The 16,240-nt window shown below is 34.7% G+C and overlaps 2 protein-coding genes across 4 annotated transcripts in view; one reads left to right on the forward strand and one right to left on the reverse strand.

The window, feature by feature from the left end:
* Positions 1-9,419, forward strand: part of LOC110018666 (clathrin heavy chain 1) — a 29,161-nt gene extending 19,742 nt beyond the window's left edge. The window contains exons 11-30 of the mRNA XM_020716053.1: positions 548-664; positions 1,380-1,577; positions 1,742-1,858; positions 1,977-2,036; positions 2,489-2,575; positions 2,737-2,820; positions 2,899-3,033; positions 3,130-3,192; positions 3,264-3,368; positions 3,450-3,562; positions 3,648-3,900; positions 4,023-4,159; positions 4,274-4,552; positions 4,705-5,707; positions 5,814-6,299; positions 6,540-6,710; positions 6,788-6,973; positions 8,318-8,440; positions 8,521-8,631; positions 8,984-9,419. Coding sequence (XP_020571712.1) covers positions 548-664; positions 1,380-1,577; positions 1,742-1,858; positions 1,977-2,036; positions 2,489-2,575; positions 2,737-2,820; positions 2,899-3,033; positions 3,130-3,192; positions 3,264-3,368; positions 3,450-3,562; positions 3,648-3,900; positions 4,023-4,159; positions 4,274-4,552; positions 4,705-5,707; positions 5,814-6,299; positions 6,540-6,710; positions 6,788-6,973; positions 8,318-8,440; positions 8,521-8,631; positions 8,984-9,148 — 3,993 coding nt within the window. The 3' untranslated portion in view covers positions 9,149-9,419. The remainder of the gene's footprint in view (positions 1-547; positions 665-1,379; positions 1,578-1,741; positions 1,859-1,976; positions 2,037-2,488; positions 2,576-2,736; positions 2,821-2,898; positions 3,034-3,129; positions 3,193-3,263; positions 3,369-3,449; positions 3,563-3,647; positions 3,901-4,022; positions 4,160-4,273; positions 4,553-4,704; positions 5,708-5,813; positions 6,300-6,539; positions 6,711-6,787; positions 6,974-8,317; positions 8,441-8,520; positions 8,632-8,983) is intronic.
* A 1,349-nt stretch (positions 9,420-10,768) lies between these two features.
* Positions 10,769-16,240, reverse strand: part of LOC110018689 (ERBB-3 BINDING PROTEIN 1-like) — a 14,347-nt gene continuing 8,875 nt past the window's right edge. For all 3 annotated transcript variants that reach the window (XM_020716092.1, XM_020716089.1, XM_020716091.1), the window contains exons 6-10: positions 13,437-13,652; positions 12,948-13,084; positions 12,183-12,274; positions 11,506-11,688; positions 10,769-10,844 (exon numbers count right to left, since the gene is read on the reverse strand). In XM_020716092.1, the coding sequence (XP_020571751.1) occupies positions 10,771-10,844; positions 11,506-11,688; positions 12,183-12,274; positions 12,948-13,084; positions 13,437-13,652 (702 nt within the window). In that variant the 3' untranslated portion in view covers positions 10,769-10,770. The remainder of the gene's footprint in view (positions 10,845-11,505; positions 11,689-12,182; positions 12,275-12,947; positions 13,085-13,436; positions 13,653-16,240) is intronic.

Raw genomic sequence — 16,240 nt, forward strand, 5'->3', positions numbered from 1 at the left:
GCATGGAAGAATGTGTCATTGTTTTTTTTTTTTTTTTTTTTTTTTTGGTATTTTTGTATTTTTTTTAAATGATGGAGTTTCTGTTTGCAATTGCTTTAGTGAAAATTCTTTTATGTAAAAGAAGGATGCGTTTTTCATAATTTACTAGCTTATATGTTAAGAAATTATGGTGTTATTCTTGTTTTTTTTCATATTTAACTAAAAATTTGTTATAATTGTCTTGTTAGTTAATTGTTTTTACAGCACATATCGATAAATATATATCCATATAATAAAGTGTTAAAAATCATTTCTGCATATTATATTTTGTGAAGGGGGTTTTATGAGGGAGGGAAATGGGAATTTTGAGACAATCCAAAAAGCAATTACATGCACTTATATGGGTTTTTATCCTTTTTGCTGTAATGATTCCAAACTGTTTTGATGCACTCTGCATAACATGTAATGCTGTCTAAACGAAGGTCCTGTCTTGGTGCCATTCACCTCTAACTGTCATCATAGTAACATCCTAATGATTTTTTCTAATTTTTTTTATTTCATGAATCAGGTTGTGCAAAGGTTTCAGGAATTGTTCTCTCAGACGAAGTATAAGGAAGCTGCTGAACTTGCTGCTGAATCTCCCCAAGGACTCCTTAGAACTCCAGAGACTGTAGCAAAGTTTCAGGTATCAGCTCATCCAAATTCTACACTATATATGGCTTTATTAGAATGTTTCTTTGTTCATCATTACCGTGACTTTATGAACCATGCATACCAACTCGTGCCATTGTAAACCCTGGTATTGGACATGATGCAATGTGATAAAAAGTGAATAGTGGAGCTTATATATATTAAGCTTATAAAAATAGTGTTATATAGACACACCATGGGAAGTATAAAGTAATACTTTTGACTATATTTGTTAGCACAAAACATAATGTAGAAATTTCACGGTACAGAAGTATGAGGGAATCCTTACTAAGACTGTTTTCATATGTGTTAAGTTAGAGCTGGATGGATGAATGATGCTTGATGTATTCAATTGGTGTTCGAAGTCTTAAGGGGCATCCGAGAAGTGTTTATTTTTTTTATTTTTTGTTTTTTTTTCCCGGAAAATGGTTAAGGCACATTTTAAATGGCATGTATGGCATAGTCCTAAGTATCCAAATGTCTAATAGGGTGTAAAGCATGACACGGAAGTGCTTCAGCACTCTGTTCTATGCAGATATAACTGCAAGTCAGCCTTATCTTGGTGCCCAATTTAAATTATCTTGGAATTATATTATTCATACATGACTTTATTCTGTATATTTGTTTCTAGAAGTTGTCGTTTATTTTAATCTATTTCTTAGTATCTATTTTTTTCTGATTCATTGCTGATTTTAATTATTTTTATGCAGAGTGTGCCTGTTCAAGCTGGGCAAACACCGCCATTGTTGCAGTATTTTGGGACATTGTTAACAAGGGGGAAACTCAACGCTTTTGAGTCTTTGGAGTTGTCCAGGCTTGTTGTGAACCAGAATAAAAAGAATCTCTTAGAGAATTGGTTGGCTGAGGATAAACTGGAGTGCAGTGAAGAACTTGGGGATCTTGTGAAGGTAGTGCGAGTTGAAAACTTCTCAATAAACTCACCCTTCTATCTTTATTTAACCGCTTGTACTTTGGGGCATCCGGACTTGCCTCTTATTAGACTTTGCCACTGATTCCATAAGATCTCATGGATTGATTGGATCATTTATTCTAGTTTTTTTGTTGTGGTTAGACGGTAGACAATGATCTGGCACTCAAAATTTACATAAAAGCAAGGGCTACTCCAAAGGTTGTTGCTGCTTTCGCTGAAAGACGGGAATTTGATAAAATTCTTATTTATTCTAAGCAGGTATGCAAAGCTACTTTTAAATTATGTAATGCTGCTGGCTTTCGTGTTTGGACACTTCAAGAGAATATAAGATTTTGATTTATTTTCTTCACAATTAATGTGCTTATGACGGATACAGGTTGGCTACACACCAGACTACCTTTTCCTTTTGCAAACAATTTTACGGTCAGATCCACAGGTAAGAGATAATTTCCTTCTATTTGATAGTCTTACCTTTGAGTAGATATATGCCGCATGTTGTATCCTGTTGGTTGGCGGGGTTCACTGTAAGTCCTCTCAGGTCACGGGTTGATCCCCAGTGGCGCTAGGCTCTCAAATATTTAGGCACATGACGCTGGCTTTCATCATGCGGCCTAGCACATGAGAAATGAGTATTTGGACCTCTGCCAAATACCGATTTTTTTTTAAAATAATATACATATTGTTACGCCCAGCCTAGGTATGAAGGTTTAGTAAAAATTTTGTTGTGGGAAGGCTTATAATGTTTTCCATAATAGCCCTATCATAATAAGCTTCTGTTGCATTAGTACTTTTTGTTCTTCTTGAATATAAATTTCTTCAGATATAGTTTGGATGCTAACATACTGATTTCTTATTTGCTGATTTTTTATGTATTTATTGAATTGATAGGGAGCAGTAAATTTTGCTCTGATGATGTCTCAAATGGAGGGTGGCAGTCCAGTTGATTATAATACGATTACAGATCTATTCCTTCAGGTACTTCGGTTCTTCAATTTCACGTTCATATATAGTAATTTATTTTGCTAGTCTGTATTTTGGATGATAACCATTATGATATTCCTAGAGTGGAAATTGGTAGTTTGTTTGCCTTTTGCCTTTCCTTTCGTTTTGATAATCTTTGTTGTTTTTGGGTGTAGAGAAACCTGATCAGGGAGGCAACAGCATTTTTGTTGGATGTATTAAAGCCAAATCTACCTGAACATGCTTTTCTTCAAACTAAGGTGAATTGTCATGGCACTTTCCTTTTGTATATGTGGACATTTTGTAAATAATTTCGCTAAGATATGGTAATGTTTCAGGTCTTGGAGATTAATTTGGTAACATACCCAAATGTTGCAGATGCCATATTAGCTAATGGCATGTTTAGTCACTATGATCGCCCCCGCATCGCTCAGTTATGTGAAAAGGCTGGTTTATATGTGCGAGCTCTCCAGGTTAGATATTCTGAGGACTTCCACACCAACCAGCCTTTTATTTATTTATTTTTTTGTTAGCAGCTTCTGATGATTAAAAAATATTGATTGATGCAGCACTATTCTGAGTTGCCAGATATCAAGCGTGTAATTGTGAATACACATGCAATTGAGCCACAGGTATGTTAATTATAATAACGTTTATGAATCCTGATGCATGCTTATGTTAAATGGTAAAATTTTGCCTCCAGGCCCTCGTGGAGTTTTTTGGAACACTCTCTAAAGAGTGGGCATTGGAATGCATGAAGGACCTTTTATTAGTTAATTTAAGAGGCAACCTTCAGATAATAGTACAGGTAATCTTTTGTCTTTATTATTAATTTTTTTAATGTGAATTCACCATCAAGTTGGTTTTTAAGGTCAGTTAATGCTTGCAGGTGGCAAAAGAATACTGTGAACAATTAGGTTTTGATGCGTGTATAAAGCTTTTTGAGCAGTTTAGGTCCTACGAAGGCCTTTACTTCTTCTTGGGGTCTTATTTGAGTTCTAGGTACACTTTTATCGCTAAATATATATTCCAATTCCAGGTGTAAACATGATAAAATTTGTTTATGCTTTCTCGGTAATTGCCGCAGTGAGGATCCGGAGATACACTTCAAGTATATTGAAGCAGCAGCAAAAACTGGACAGATAAAAGAAGTGGAGCGTGTTACAAGAGAATCTAACTTCTATGACCCCGAAAAAACAAAGAACTTTCTTATGGAGGCCAAGCTACCAGATGCAAGGCCCTTGATAAATGTATGTGATCGTCATGGATTTGTTCCAGATTTGACTCACTACCTCTACACTAACAATATGCTGCGGTACATTGAAGGATACGTTCAGAAGGTATGGTTTGCAAAGTACAAGCGGACTTGTGCTTTTGCCTTCAAACAAATGTTGAAATGCCTAATTAGTTGATTATCCTGTGTACCCGCATTTTAGAGTTTATTTATTTGTAATTTTTGTAGGTGAACCCAGGAAATGCCCCAATGGTTGTTGGGCAACTTCTTGATGATGAATGTCCGGAAGATTTTATCAAAGGCCTTATTCTTTCAGTTCGGTCCCTCCTTCCAGTTGAGCCTCTTGTGGAGCAATGCGAGAAAAGGTTTGTTAAATTTTTTGTTCATATGGACAATTTAATGTTTCTGACTAGAAACGAAGTAATCTTTTTAAAATGATATGGCTAGAAACCAAGTTGTCTTTTTACTGTGCTTTGTAGAAATCGTCTTCGGTTACTTACACAGTTCCTAGAGCATCTTGTGAGCGAGGGAAGTCAAGATGTGCACGTTCACAACGCTCTAGGAAAAATTATCATCGACAGCAATAATAATCCAGAGCATTTCTTGACTACCAATCCATTTTATGATTCCCGTGTTGTTGGTAAATATTGTGAGAAGCGGGATCCTACTTTAGCAGTTGTTGCATACAGGCGAGGGCAATGTGATGATGAACTTATTAATGTTACAAACAAGAATTCCCTGTTCAAATTACAAGCTAGGTATGTGGGATTTTCTTCCCTTTTCTTTTGCAATTTATTAATCCATTCCAATTGGAGCTGGTCTATTTTTTTCAGCAATTTCTTATGCTCTAGGATGAAAGTATTTCTTATGCTCTAGGATGAAAGTATTTTTTTTTTTTTTTCAATTCTAGGTATGTTGTAGAAAGAATGGATGCTGATCTCTGGGCCAAGGTTCTTGAACCTGAGAATGAATATAGAAGGCAGCTTATCGATCAGGTTGTTTCTACAGCACTGCCTGAAAGCAAAAGTCCGGAGCAAGTATCTGCTGCTGTTAAAGCATTTATGACTGCTGATCTTCCACATGAACTTATTGAACTCCTTGAAAAGATTGTACTCCAGAATTCTGCCTTTAGTGGAAACTTCAATTTGCAGAATCTGCTGATTTTGACAGCAATTAAAGCTGATCCGTCAAGGGTCATGGATTACGTTAATCGGTTGGACAACTTTGATGGGCCTGCAGTTGGGGAGGTTGCTGTTGAAGGGCAATTATATGAGGAAGCCTTTGCTATCTTTAAGAAGTTCAACTTGAATGTGCAAGCTGTGAATGTCTTGTTGGACAATATCCGAAGCATAGAGAGAGCTGTCGAGTTTGCTTTCCGGGTAGAAGAAGATTCTGTTTGGAGTCAGGTTGCTAAGGCTCAGTTAAGGGAAGGACTAGTGAGTGATGCAATCGAATCATTTATTCGTGCGGATGATGCAACACAATTTTTGGATGTTATTCGTGCTGCGGAAGATGCCAATGTGTATCATGACTTGGTGAGGTACCTATTGATGGTGAGGCAAAAGGTGAAGGAGCCTAAGGTGGACAGTGAATTAATATATGCATATGCTAAAATTGATCGTCTTGGTGATATTGAAGAATTCATTCTTATGCCAAATGTTGCAAATCTTCAAAATGTTGGCGACCGATTATACGATGCAGAATTATATGAAGCTGCTAAAATTATATTTGCCTTCATTTCAAACTGGGCCAAACTGGCTAGTACACTTGTTAAGCTGAAACAATTCCAAGGTGCAGTTGATGCTGCTCGTAAAGCGAACAGCTCGAAGACATGGAAGGAGGTTTGCTTTGCTTGCGTTGATGCCGAGGAGTTTCGATTGGCACAAATATGTGGGCTTAACATCATTGTCCAGGTATCATTTTTTTAAATGAAGCGGTCACATTCCATGCACTGTAAACCAGACATTCAAAGTGTTTCTAATGAAGCCTCGCATGTCTTTTTTGATTTTGATGTTGTAGGTTGATGATTTGGAAGAAGTCAGTGATTATTACCAGAACAGGGGATGCTTCAATGAACTTATCTCTCTTATGGAGAGTGGACTTGGTTTAGAACGTGCTCACATGGGCATTTTTACGGAGTTGGGAGTGCTATATGCTAGGTATCGAGAGGAGAAACTTATGGAGCACATTAAACTTTTCTCTACACGTCTCAACATTCCAAAACTTATTCGTGTCTGTGATGAGCAACAACACTGGAAGGAGCTTACTTATCTGTACATTCAGTATGATGAATTTGACAATGCTGCCACCACAATTATGAACCATTCGCCAGATGCATGGGATCACATGCAGTTCAAAGATGTTTCAGTTAAAGTTGCTAATGTTGAGCTTTATTACAAGGCCGTGCATTTCTACTTGGAAGAACATCCAGACCTCATCAATGATCTTCTTAACGTGCTAGCCCTACGTGTTGATCACACACGTGTGGTTGATATTTTGCGAAAGGTACGCTTTTGCTTTTGTGCAACTAGTGCTGGTAGTTTTTACTTCAAAGGTTGTGGTTGTTATTTTGCGAAAGGTACGCTTTTGTTTTCGTGCAACTAGTGGTGGTAGGTTTTATTTCAAAGGTATTTAGAGAGTAGCTTTTTATACTAGTATCTTTGTGTTAAGTTATTACTCTTTTGATTCCTTTGCTGGCTAATATCTTGAGATGCTTATTGTTATTACTATTTTTCCTGGGCGTAGGCTGGCCATTTGCATCTTATTAAGCCATATATGGTTGCGGTGCAAAGTAATAATGTAGCTGCAGTGAATGAAGCATTAAATGAGATATATGTAGAGGAAGAGGACTATGAACGACTTCGGGAATCAGTCGATATGCATGATAACTTTGATCAAATTGGACTTGCACAAAAGGTGGTGATAGTTGTATTTTACACCTTGAAGATACTTTGCAATAATACTTATGTATTTATTTATTGTTGTCCATGCAGCTTGAGAAGCATGAGCTTCTTGAAATGAGGCGGATTGCTGCTTACATTTACAAGAAAGCTGGAAGATGGAAGCAATCCATTGCACTGTCTAAGAAGGACAAACTTTACAAGGATGCCATGGAAACTGCCTCTCAGTCTGGGGACCGTGAGCTTGCTGAGGAGCTGCTTGTTTACTTTATTGAGCAGGTGAATATTACTTCCTATGTCATTCTTTTCTGTCAGCATCACACAATCAATGACTCCAGATGCCTAGATTTGTAAGGAAATTAAACCAAGTGTGTGTGTGTGTGCTTTTTAGTCTTTTTTATTTCATTTTATGATATATGCGCATTTTCTTGAAATTAATCAAAATTGGTAATTTTTAGAAAAATGGTAAAAGTTGTTTTGCTTTATTGCTCTAAATTTACAGAAGGTTTCTTCTTTGGGATGCGAAATGAATTGAAGTGTTTTTGAATAAATTCACATAAAGAGAAGAAATCTTCTAAAATATCGAAGGTTGAAAGATCATGTGCTTGTTTGATATAACCTTAACTTGAGGAAGAAGAATGTTTTTCATCTACATTTTAACATTTGTATTTCTAGCTATAATGATAATGCATGATCAAAACAAACTTCTAATAAAATGCAACCTTAAAATACTTATTTAATTAGCTTCAGTCGTTCTATGCTGCAGGTATATATCTGATGCTGTTTAATAGTTCATTTCACTTAGTATAGTCAAATTTGAGGTGAAGCAATGCTATAATGATCTCCAGTAATATTATGTATATCCGTGATTACAGCAATCTCCATTCCTGGCTTCATCTTTATGAGAGTTTGCTTTAATTCTCTTTTTTTTTTGGCTGTTTAGTGGAACGTATTCATTAAATTTCTTTTAGGACTATTTTATGCCTTATGAATGCTTCCAAAATATAAATTCTTATTTGGAGAAATGTGTCTAAATATTCCCCTTATTTTTTACAGGGGTTTAGTCCCATAGTATAAAAAAGTGCCAATTTAATCTCGAATCACTTTTAATATAAACTGAAATAGTTCCCATGGACAACTATTTCAGCTCCAATTAAAGAACCCGAGTACTAATTTGGCACTTTTATGGACTCCCGTATTAAATGGCCCATGTAAATGGTCAGGGTACTATTTTGAAAGTATTTTTTTTTATTTGCAATTCCCAATCTTGGTTGCGAACAGAGCCTTCTCTTAGGTCGTCATTCCTTTGCCATTCAATTAATTAGAGAATTAAATACACAATACCTCTTGTTTTTAGTTCTTGTGAGATCTGTTTGGGGCTGCGGCCACTGCTGCTCCCCTGCCAGGCAAAGTCAGAAAGCAGTTATTCTGTGGCTGAAGATCAGGAAATCCAGCCCCAATGTAGCCATTGCCAAACACCTTCCATGCTTGGGGCAGCACCTCGTTTGGAAATTTTGTCCTAAAGAGCCAGTCACCTCTTGTTGACTATAATTTTTTTTATTCATCTAAACTTTATATACAGGGCTTTTCATTATTGTTATTAATATTTTCCTATGCTCACAGGGTAAGAAGGAATGTTTTGCTTCATGCCTCTTTGTCTGTTATGAGCTAATCAGGCTGGATGTCGTCCTTGAGCTTGCCTGGATGAATAACATGATCGATTTTGCCTTCCCATATCTCCTTCAAGTAGGTTTATTACTTTTTCCAGTTTTCGATTTTTCCTTTGCATTTATCATGCAATCATTGCGATGTCATGTTCCACATAGGTTATCCGCGAGTACTCGGGCAAGGTGGATGAACTGATAAAGGATAAAATCGAAACACAAAACGAAGTGAAAGCCAAAGAGAAGGAAGAAAAAGATATGGTAGCTCAACAGGTATCTATTTTGGGTTATTTACTTGCATGCCGCCCAATTTCACTGTATTTACATGCGAAAACCTAAAACTTTATTTTTTTACATTCACACCACACAAATCTTTCGTATCATATCAAAAGTCAAAAGATTTTTAACTTTTAAAAAGTAAAATACACCTTTTTTTACATAGGTAAGGTGGCATGGCGTGTGTAATAATTGAAGTTCAGGTGTTAGATAAGTAAATGCATAGGAATTTAGTGTTATGTGAATCTTCCATTTATTTTTCCTGGAGCAAAGCAGCATTTTTATATGAATCGGACTGTGATATGTATTGTGTAACTTGCAAATCACCATTTCTTTTTAATTTTTGCAGAATATGTACGCCCAGCTTCTTCCCCTTGCCTTGCCTGCTCCCCCGATTCCTGGCATGGGGGGAGTTGGCGGAGGCTTCGTACCCCCGCCACCGCCCGTCGCAATGGGTGGGATGGGCATGCCCCCGATGCCACCATTCGGCATGCCTCCAATGGGAAGCTACTGATAAATTTTTTGTTTTAAACATTTTGTACTTCTCATGTTTCATCAACAATGCGGAAAATTTTCAAAGTTGTGATAGCCATTGCTTATTATTCACATTTAGGTAATGCTTAATTTTCTATTAATGCTCTTATTGGATGTCAGGTGCAGTTTTGCCGTTTATTGGGGGCTTGTTTGTATTTTCCGTGTTATCTTTTGGTGAGGGTTATTCTGCTGTAGTGTGATTTGTATAGGATACATTTTCTCTGTTTTAATAGACAAAGTTTTGTTCATCCTTTCTATAGCTTCTGAATGATTTGTGTTATTGATTTGGATAGCTATGAAATACATTTTTATTCAAACATATAGCTTCTGAATGAGCCTATGTTTTTTATTAATCAACCTCTAGACCAATTGAAAAGATGTAGAAGGTGACTAAAAGTTGTGCCATTCTTTTGCTTGGATGGGGCAATTTTGCAAAATTAGGAATTTCTCTGTGCCACTATGCTTTTTATTATCATTATTATGAGTTAATCTTTCTCTAGATAAATGTTTCCATAGCATTTATCATTCTGTTTAGCCTTCATTTGCTATAAGCTCTAAGTGGGAATATAACTCTGCCTGTTTTAATAATAGTTGTAATTGATCAAATGGATCCATTATTTATTTTATTGAAGAAATATGCTTTAGTTTCAAGCTAAATGCCCCTTCTATAGACAAATAGGGTTCTTAATTCCTCACAAGCATCATTTGAACTCTCCACAAGCGGTTGGTTGATTTTTTAATGTACAGTTTTGTATTTGATGAAGGTTCCTAGTTACTATCTGCTAATGGTTTCATTGGCAGTGTATTTGAATTATTTTTATTTTTTTGTTTCTTTCCTTGGCAATGTTGCTCTTAGTCCAGTATTATTATTTTTGATTTGTTATGACATTATAATGTTGGCCTTATGAAGTTATCCCATAAAGCAGTTTATGAGAGTATTGTAGATGAATTTGTAAGTATTGTATTTTAACTATTCTTTTTTGTGTTCGCTTGTTATTATACATGGTAGAGAGTGAGACAAACTTATTAGAATATGAAGGATAAAGTATTTGGCTAAAAATTTTATAAACCAATCAAATAAGTGCATTTTCCCTAATTAAGGAGCACTAGCTATATTCCTTGTAAGGATTGGATGTTATGATTGGTACATAATTTAAAAATAGGAAGATAGAAATATAATAACAACTTGGCTGGTCAACAAGGTCAAAAATCCATTTACAATGGAATGATTTTTTTATTTTGCCAAATAAGTGAATAAATATTATGTTATTCAAAGTCATTTTAGATCAAGCATTGTTATTCTAAATGCAATGTAAATAATATTTGAATACACTAACCAACATTTTAAGAAACTACAATCTTCATCATTCAAAACTGTTGGAGACCGAGCTGGTCTACTTAGAAATACTAAACAGAAATGAGCGCTGGCAAACAAAATAAACTTCTTGCTTCTATCGCCCAACATTTTTATTTTTTAATTTTAAAACATGTTTCACATAAACAAGCTGTGCAGGATTTTTGCCCATGTGCTTTATGAAGAAAAATGCGCACACGCGAATTCATCTGTTCGGTAGCTCAATAAAATCACCCAACTGTTTTCTCTCATTCCTGGGCAGACCCTTCGATTTCATCTTCTGCCATGGGTTCAGATTCAGCTGAGTTCTCACTTTTCTTACCTGCACAATGTCAAAATTAGTCTGATTTTTAGTGCAAAATGTCAAAAAACTGTGTGAGGATATCTCGATCAAATCGAGCTTAGAATGTTTCCAGAAGGATTAATCGGATAGAATTACATATGTTATGCAAGCAGCAGCAACAATAACAACAACAACAAAGCCTTAATCACACGACGTGGAGTCGGCTACATATGTTTTGCAAGCAATCTAACTAAAATTTCAATTATCTTTTTTTTTTTTTTTTTGAACATGTGGATACATACCAACTAATTCTTATGTATTTACATATCTGACACCTAGATATTGCTTTTTCATCTATACCACCCAAATCTTTCATGTCAAATCTAAAAAACCACAATTTTAACTTTTAAAAAGTGAAATACACATTTTCATGCATAGATAAGGTGGCATAGATATAAAGATTAAAGTTTTAAATGTTAGGTATGTAAATACATAAAAACCGAGCGGAATGCATGACACCAAAAATAACAGAAAAAAAAATTCTAAACCATCACCAAAATATCTAAAAGCATAAAGAAGAGCAACTATTATTTTCAATAAATGTTCATAATTCAGATAATGATTATAAAAAAGGGTATAAACCTAAACCTCTGGGCCAAAAAAAGGCCTACAAATTGAGAACATTAAGAAAAGCACATACCTTTTTTCTTCTTTCCACTGCCCTTCTTCTTGGTCTTTATTCCCAAAGCTAACCACGTTTTGATTTCAGGATCATTATCTATATTTTTTGAAGTCTGCAGCTGCTGCAAAGGGTGGTGAGTAATCCTGTCTGATCCATTGGGCATTAACAACACTGTAAACTTGATGTGAGCAACAATGTCACCTGCCACATGAAAGCTCAATCAAACATCTAAAAACAGAGAATGATACCCCATACATACATGCATACATTATATATATACAGAAAGAGAGAGACCACGTAATTCTTATATGTGTACATATCAAGCACCCAAAGTTTAATATTTACATTTATCACATCTTGGTGTCCTTAACCTATGCATGAAAAGGTGTATTTCACTTATAAAAATATGCGATGGCTCCATTTTTTAAGAAATGTTTAAGATCTGAGTGGTAGTATGCAGGTAAATCTCAATGTTTAGGAGTTGGGTAAATACATAAGAAGTGTGTGGTATGTATGTAAATGGTTGCATTTTTTATGCAATGTTCAAGATTTGAGTGGTGAGTAGGTAAATATGAATGTTTAGGTGTTAGATATTTAAATACACAAGAAGTGTGTGGTATGTATGTAAATGTCCCTGCATATATTATACGCAACATAGAAAGGATCGTGGCTTAAATATTTTCAGTAATACTGACCAGGTTTCTCATGAAGAACAGGATATGGCTGTAAAAGATCATGGTTTACACATTCAACCAGACCAAGCCGAGCCCGCTTCTCTTCCAATGCCCTGATAAGAAAAAAACCACTCTGTCGTTATTTATGTCAGCATACAATAATAACTAAATATGTTAATCGAAATGAGATAAAATTCAAGAATTTGCATTCTCAAAATTCTCCCATAATTTCCTCTAGGTTGATCTCAACCCAGATGAACTACACCCCATGGTTCATTTCATCTAATCTTCCGTGTCAGACAAAACCAAATTTGATTATTCAGAAATAGGAAGACTGAAGTTTGAACTATTCCAGTATGCCCACCACGCAATAGTATACATTGCGTGTCTGTTTGTAAACAAGTTGAACAGAGTGTGATGTACTAAAGTTGAGCTCGATTGGTGACATGTATGGTTGGTTCGAGGTCAACTAGGGCTCAAAACTTGAACTCGATCTCGGCTTGCGGAAGTTATGTTCAGCTCAAGCTCGGCTCAATTTTAACAGAAGTAATTTAAAATTTTATGGATCAGTAAAAAAATATATTTTAATACAAATATTAAGATTATTTAATGAATTAATTAATGTAATTAAGCTGACTGAATGAGCTTTCAAGCCGAATCTGGTTAAGCTCAAGCTTGATAAAGCTCGAATCTTGGGCTAGCTCCGTTCTTCACTTACACCCCTAATTGCATGCAAAAACAAAAGATAATAGTCATGACTAACAAGCATAAATAAAAAATGTGAACCTTGCACTGAAGGGCATGATAGGAAACTTCTGGTTGATTTCACTGAATATAAACCTTGATGCCTTCAACTTCAGATGATAGTTTTTGTCTACAGCTCTTTTATAAATTGTTGTTTGCTTTTCATCCAACAATTTTGGCTGCACATAGAAAGCCAAAAATATATAAAAAAAGAATAACAGCATTCAATATCAACGGCAAAAGGCCCCCTAACTCTTGCAGGGGTTATTTTAGTCCCAGAGTTTATAAAAGTGTTAATTTAGCCCCCACACTCTTTTAATATAGGTTAAAATAGTCCCCAATGAGAAATGTTTCAGCCTTTGCTATAAGAGTATGGGGACTAATTTAGCACTTTTATAAACTTGAGACTAACATGACCCCATGTAAATAGTCACAGGCTATTTTGACACTTCTTTATAATGGGGGGAATTTTAAGAATCAAGAAGAACTCTTGACTCTGGAAAATTCAAAGGGCCAGTTCTAAATTCTAACCTTGCCCTCACCAGTAGTAGTAACTATATCTACAGCATATACTTCATTTTCTTCAAATTCTGCATCATCAACTCTAGTGTCAGGGTTCCCGACGCTCAAAATTACTTTGTTGCCATCAATAACAAACTGCTTCAGTTGATGACTCAGGACTCCTTCAACAATTTTGCAGTTATATGCAGCAGCTACCTTCTGAATAGCTTCCGTAACATCTTTGTTCTGCCATGTGAGGAAAGTATGATATTTTTCTGCTCATTTTTTTTGGTAAAACAGATTATTAAATTGAAACACATAATGGAATTATTTTGTGCCACAATCAATAGAAAAGTTTACAAAATAATAGAAGCATGTACTATGAAGAAGAAATAAAAAGGAAAATTTAAATACACACCACACAATTCTTATGTATCTACATATCCAACACCAAAAATTTGATATTTACATTTATAACAGTTTGGTGTAATTAAACTTTGCATGAAAGATGTATATCAGTTATCACTTTTAAAAAGTTATTAATAGTGGTAATTTGATTTGATGTTAAAGATTTGAGTGGTATGCATGTAAATATCCAAGTTTAGGTGTTAAATATGTAAATATATAATAATTGTGTGGTGTGTATGTAAATGCCCCAATAAAAAAGTATTTCTTTAGATGAAGGCAACTGCTTCACAAACAGCACATCGTAGAGAACTGATAAGTATAGTTGCAGGGAATTAAATTGAAAGAAAACTACTGAAACATTTAAAATTGTTCCAAGTGATCATTAAATTAAAACAATTACACGTATAAACAAAAAAAAACTCTTTTTCAACAGCATAACTTACAAATAGAAAATTTCTGAGTTTTCTATCAGAAAATAATATCTGATAAAATTGTTGGTATTAAAAAAAAAAAGTCCAACGATATTATATGATTACAGAACATAGTAGATATTAATATATCATTTTAAATCAGTATTCCATGGATCAACTTTTTCACACATGTAGCTTCAACATATAGCACCTGCAACCTCTAAATAATAACAGCAGCAGCAATACCATAATTTATCTAGAATGGAAAAAAAAAAAAAAAAACTTGGGACAGAACAAAACTGATGATTGAAGCACGGGCATAACACAAAAAGTTAATTTATACATGTAAACTAAACAATATATCATTTATTCCAAACCTATTTAAGGTGATTTTAGAAGAGAGAGAGAGAGAGCAATAAAAACAGCTAGTTGACTCACTCGCCTTCATGGTAAAAGCATAAATATGCTTACCTGTAGCACTAGAAGAAAATAATAAGATATATATACAGCATACTCAATAAAAAAATAATATAATAATAAATAGTGCAGATTCATTCTATAAATAGTTAAGATGTTATCATTTAAAACTGGTAACACAAATTAATACTATAAATTGTTAAGATGTTATCATTTAAAACTGGTAACATTCACCAACAAACTAAAAGTGGCATAAAAGATGCCGACATGAGTTTAGAAACACAAGTGATAGAAATGAAGTGGCCAAAGAATTCATTACGTAGAGATTATAGGCATCATTAGATGAGAATGATGTATCCATATAAGGAATCGGTAATGGGATTAGTACCAGAAAAGTCCCACAAAAGTATTGATGAAGAACATCCACACAGATATTTACGGATAGCATCGATACAGTAAGTTCTAGTTTATGTTGAAATGACACATAAGATTAAAGAGGATCAAGTTCAAGATGAAAATAAGGATCCAATACAAAGAAAAAGTTGATATATAAAAAAAAAACATAGTTAGAGGAGTGCAGCATCAATGGAAAAGAACAAAGAAGACAAGGAAGATAACAAGTCATAGTTATGATCCCATTTTAAAAGGAAAGAAATTAAAAAAAAAACTACCTCTACTAAATTTCTTGATGATACAAGCCTATATGGTCAATATATACTACACAAAAGAACTAAACAATTAAAAAAATCAATAAAGCATAATATCCTCAATAATTAATATAATAATAACAAAGAATGTGCATTCCTAATATAAATAGCTAGCACGTGTGATAATTTAGATATGAAATAATGACTAGAGAATGAGAAAAATATTTTAAGTCCTTCAATATTTGCTGACAACAACAACAACAACAACAACAAAGCCTTAATCCCACTACGTGGGGTCGGCTACATGAATCATTTTTCTCCATTGCGTCCTATTTAGTGTCATATTTTCATTTAGTTCTAGAAACTTAAGATCATTTTTAATACAATAAGCCCAAGTCTTCCTAGGTCTACCTCTGCCTTTCTTAACACAAGTCGAATTTAAAACATCTACTCTCCTAATCGGATCATCTAATGGTCGACGTTTAATATGACCAAACCATCTAAGACGACTTTCTCTAATTTTGTCTGTCACAGGAGCTACACCAACCCTATCACGAATATATTCATTCCGCATTTTGTCTCTAAGTGTAAAGCCACTCATCCACCTAATCATTCTCATCCCGGCAACACTTAACTTATTATTATGCTTCGCTTTTAAAGGCCAACATTCAACGCCATAGAGCATTGCAGGTCTCACCACCATCTTATAAAATTTTCCTTTCAGTCTTAGCGGTACTTTTCTATCACACAAAAGGCCCGAAGCATTCCTCCACTTCAACCAACCAACTTGAATTCTACTATTAACATCCCCATCTATATCACCATCGCTTTGGACAACGGACCCAAGATATCTAAATCGTTCACACCTTTTAATAATTTGATCACCCAAAGTCACACTTCTGTCACTAGAGCTATTACTACTAAAATTACATTCCATGTATTCAATTTTAGT

Source organism: Phalaenopsis equestris, unplaced genomic scaffold (genome assembly GCF_001263595.1).
Source record: "Phalaenopsis equestris unplaced genomic scaffold, ASM126359v1 Scaffold000030, whole genome shotgun sequence".
In the NCBI taxonomy this organism is placed as follows: domain Eukaryota; kingdom Viridiplantae; phylum Streptophyta; class Magnoliopsida; order Asparagales; family Orchidaceae; genus Phalaenopsis; species Phalaenopsis equestris.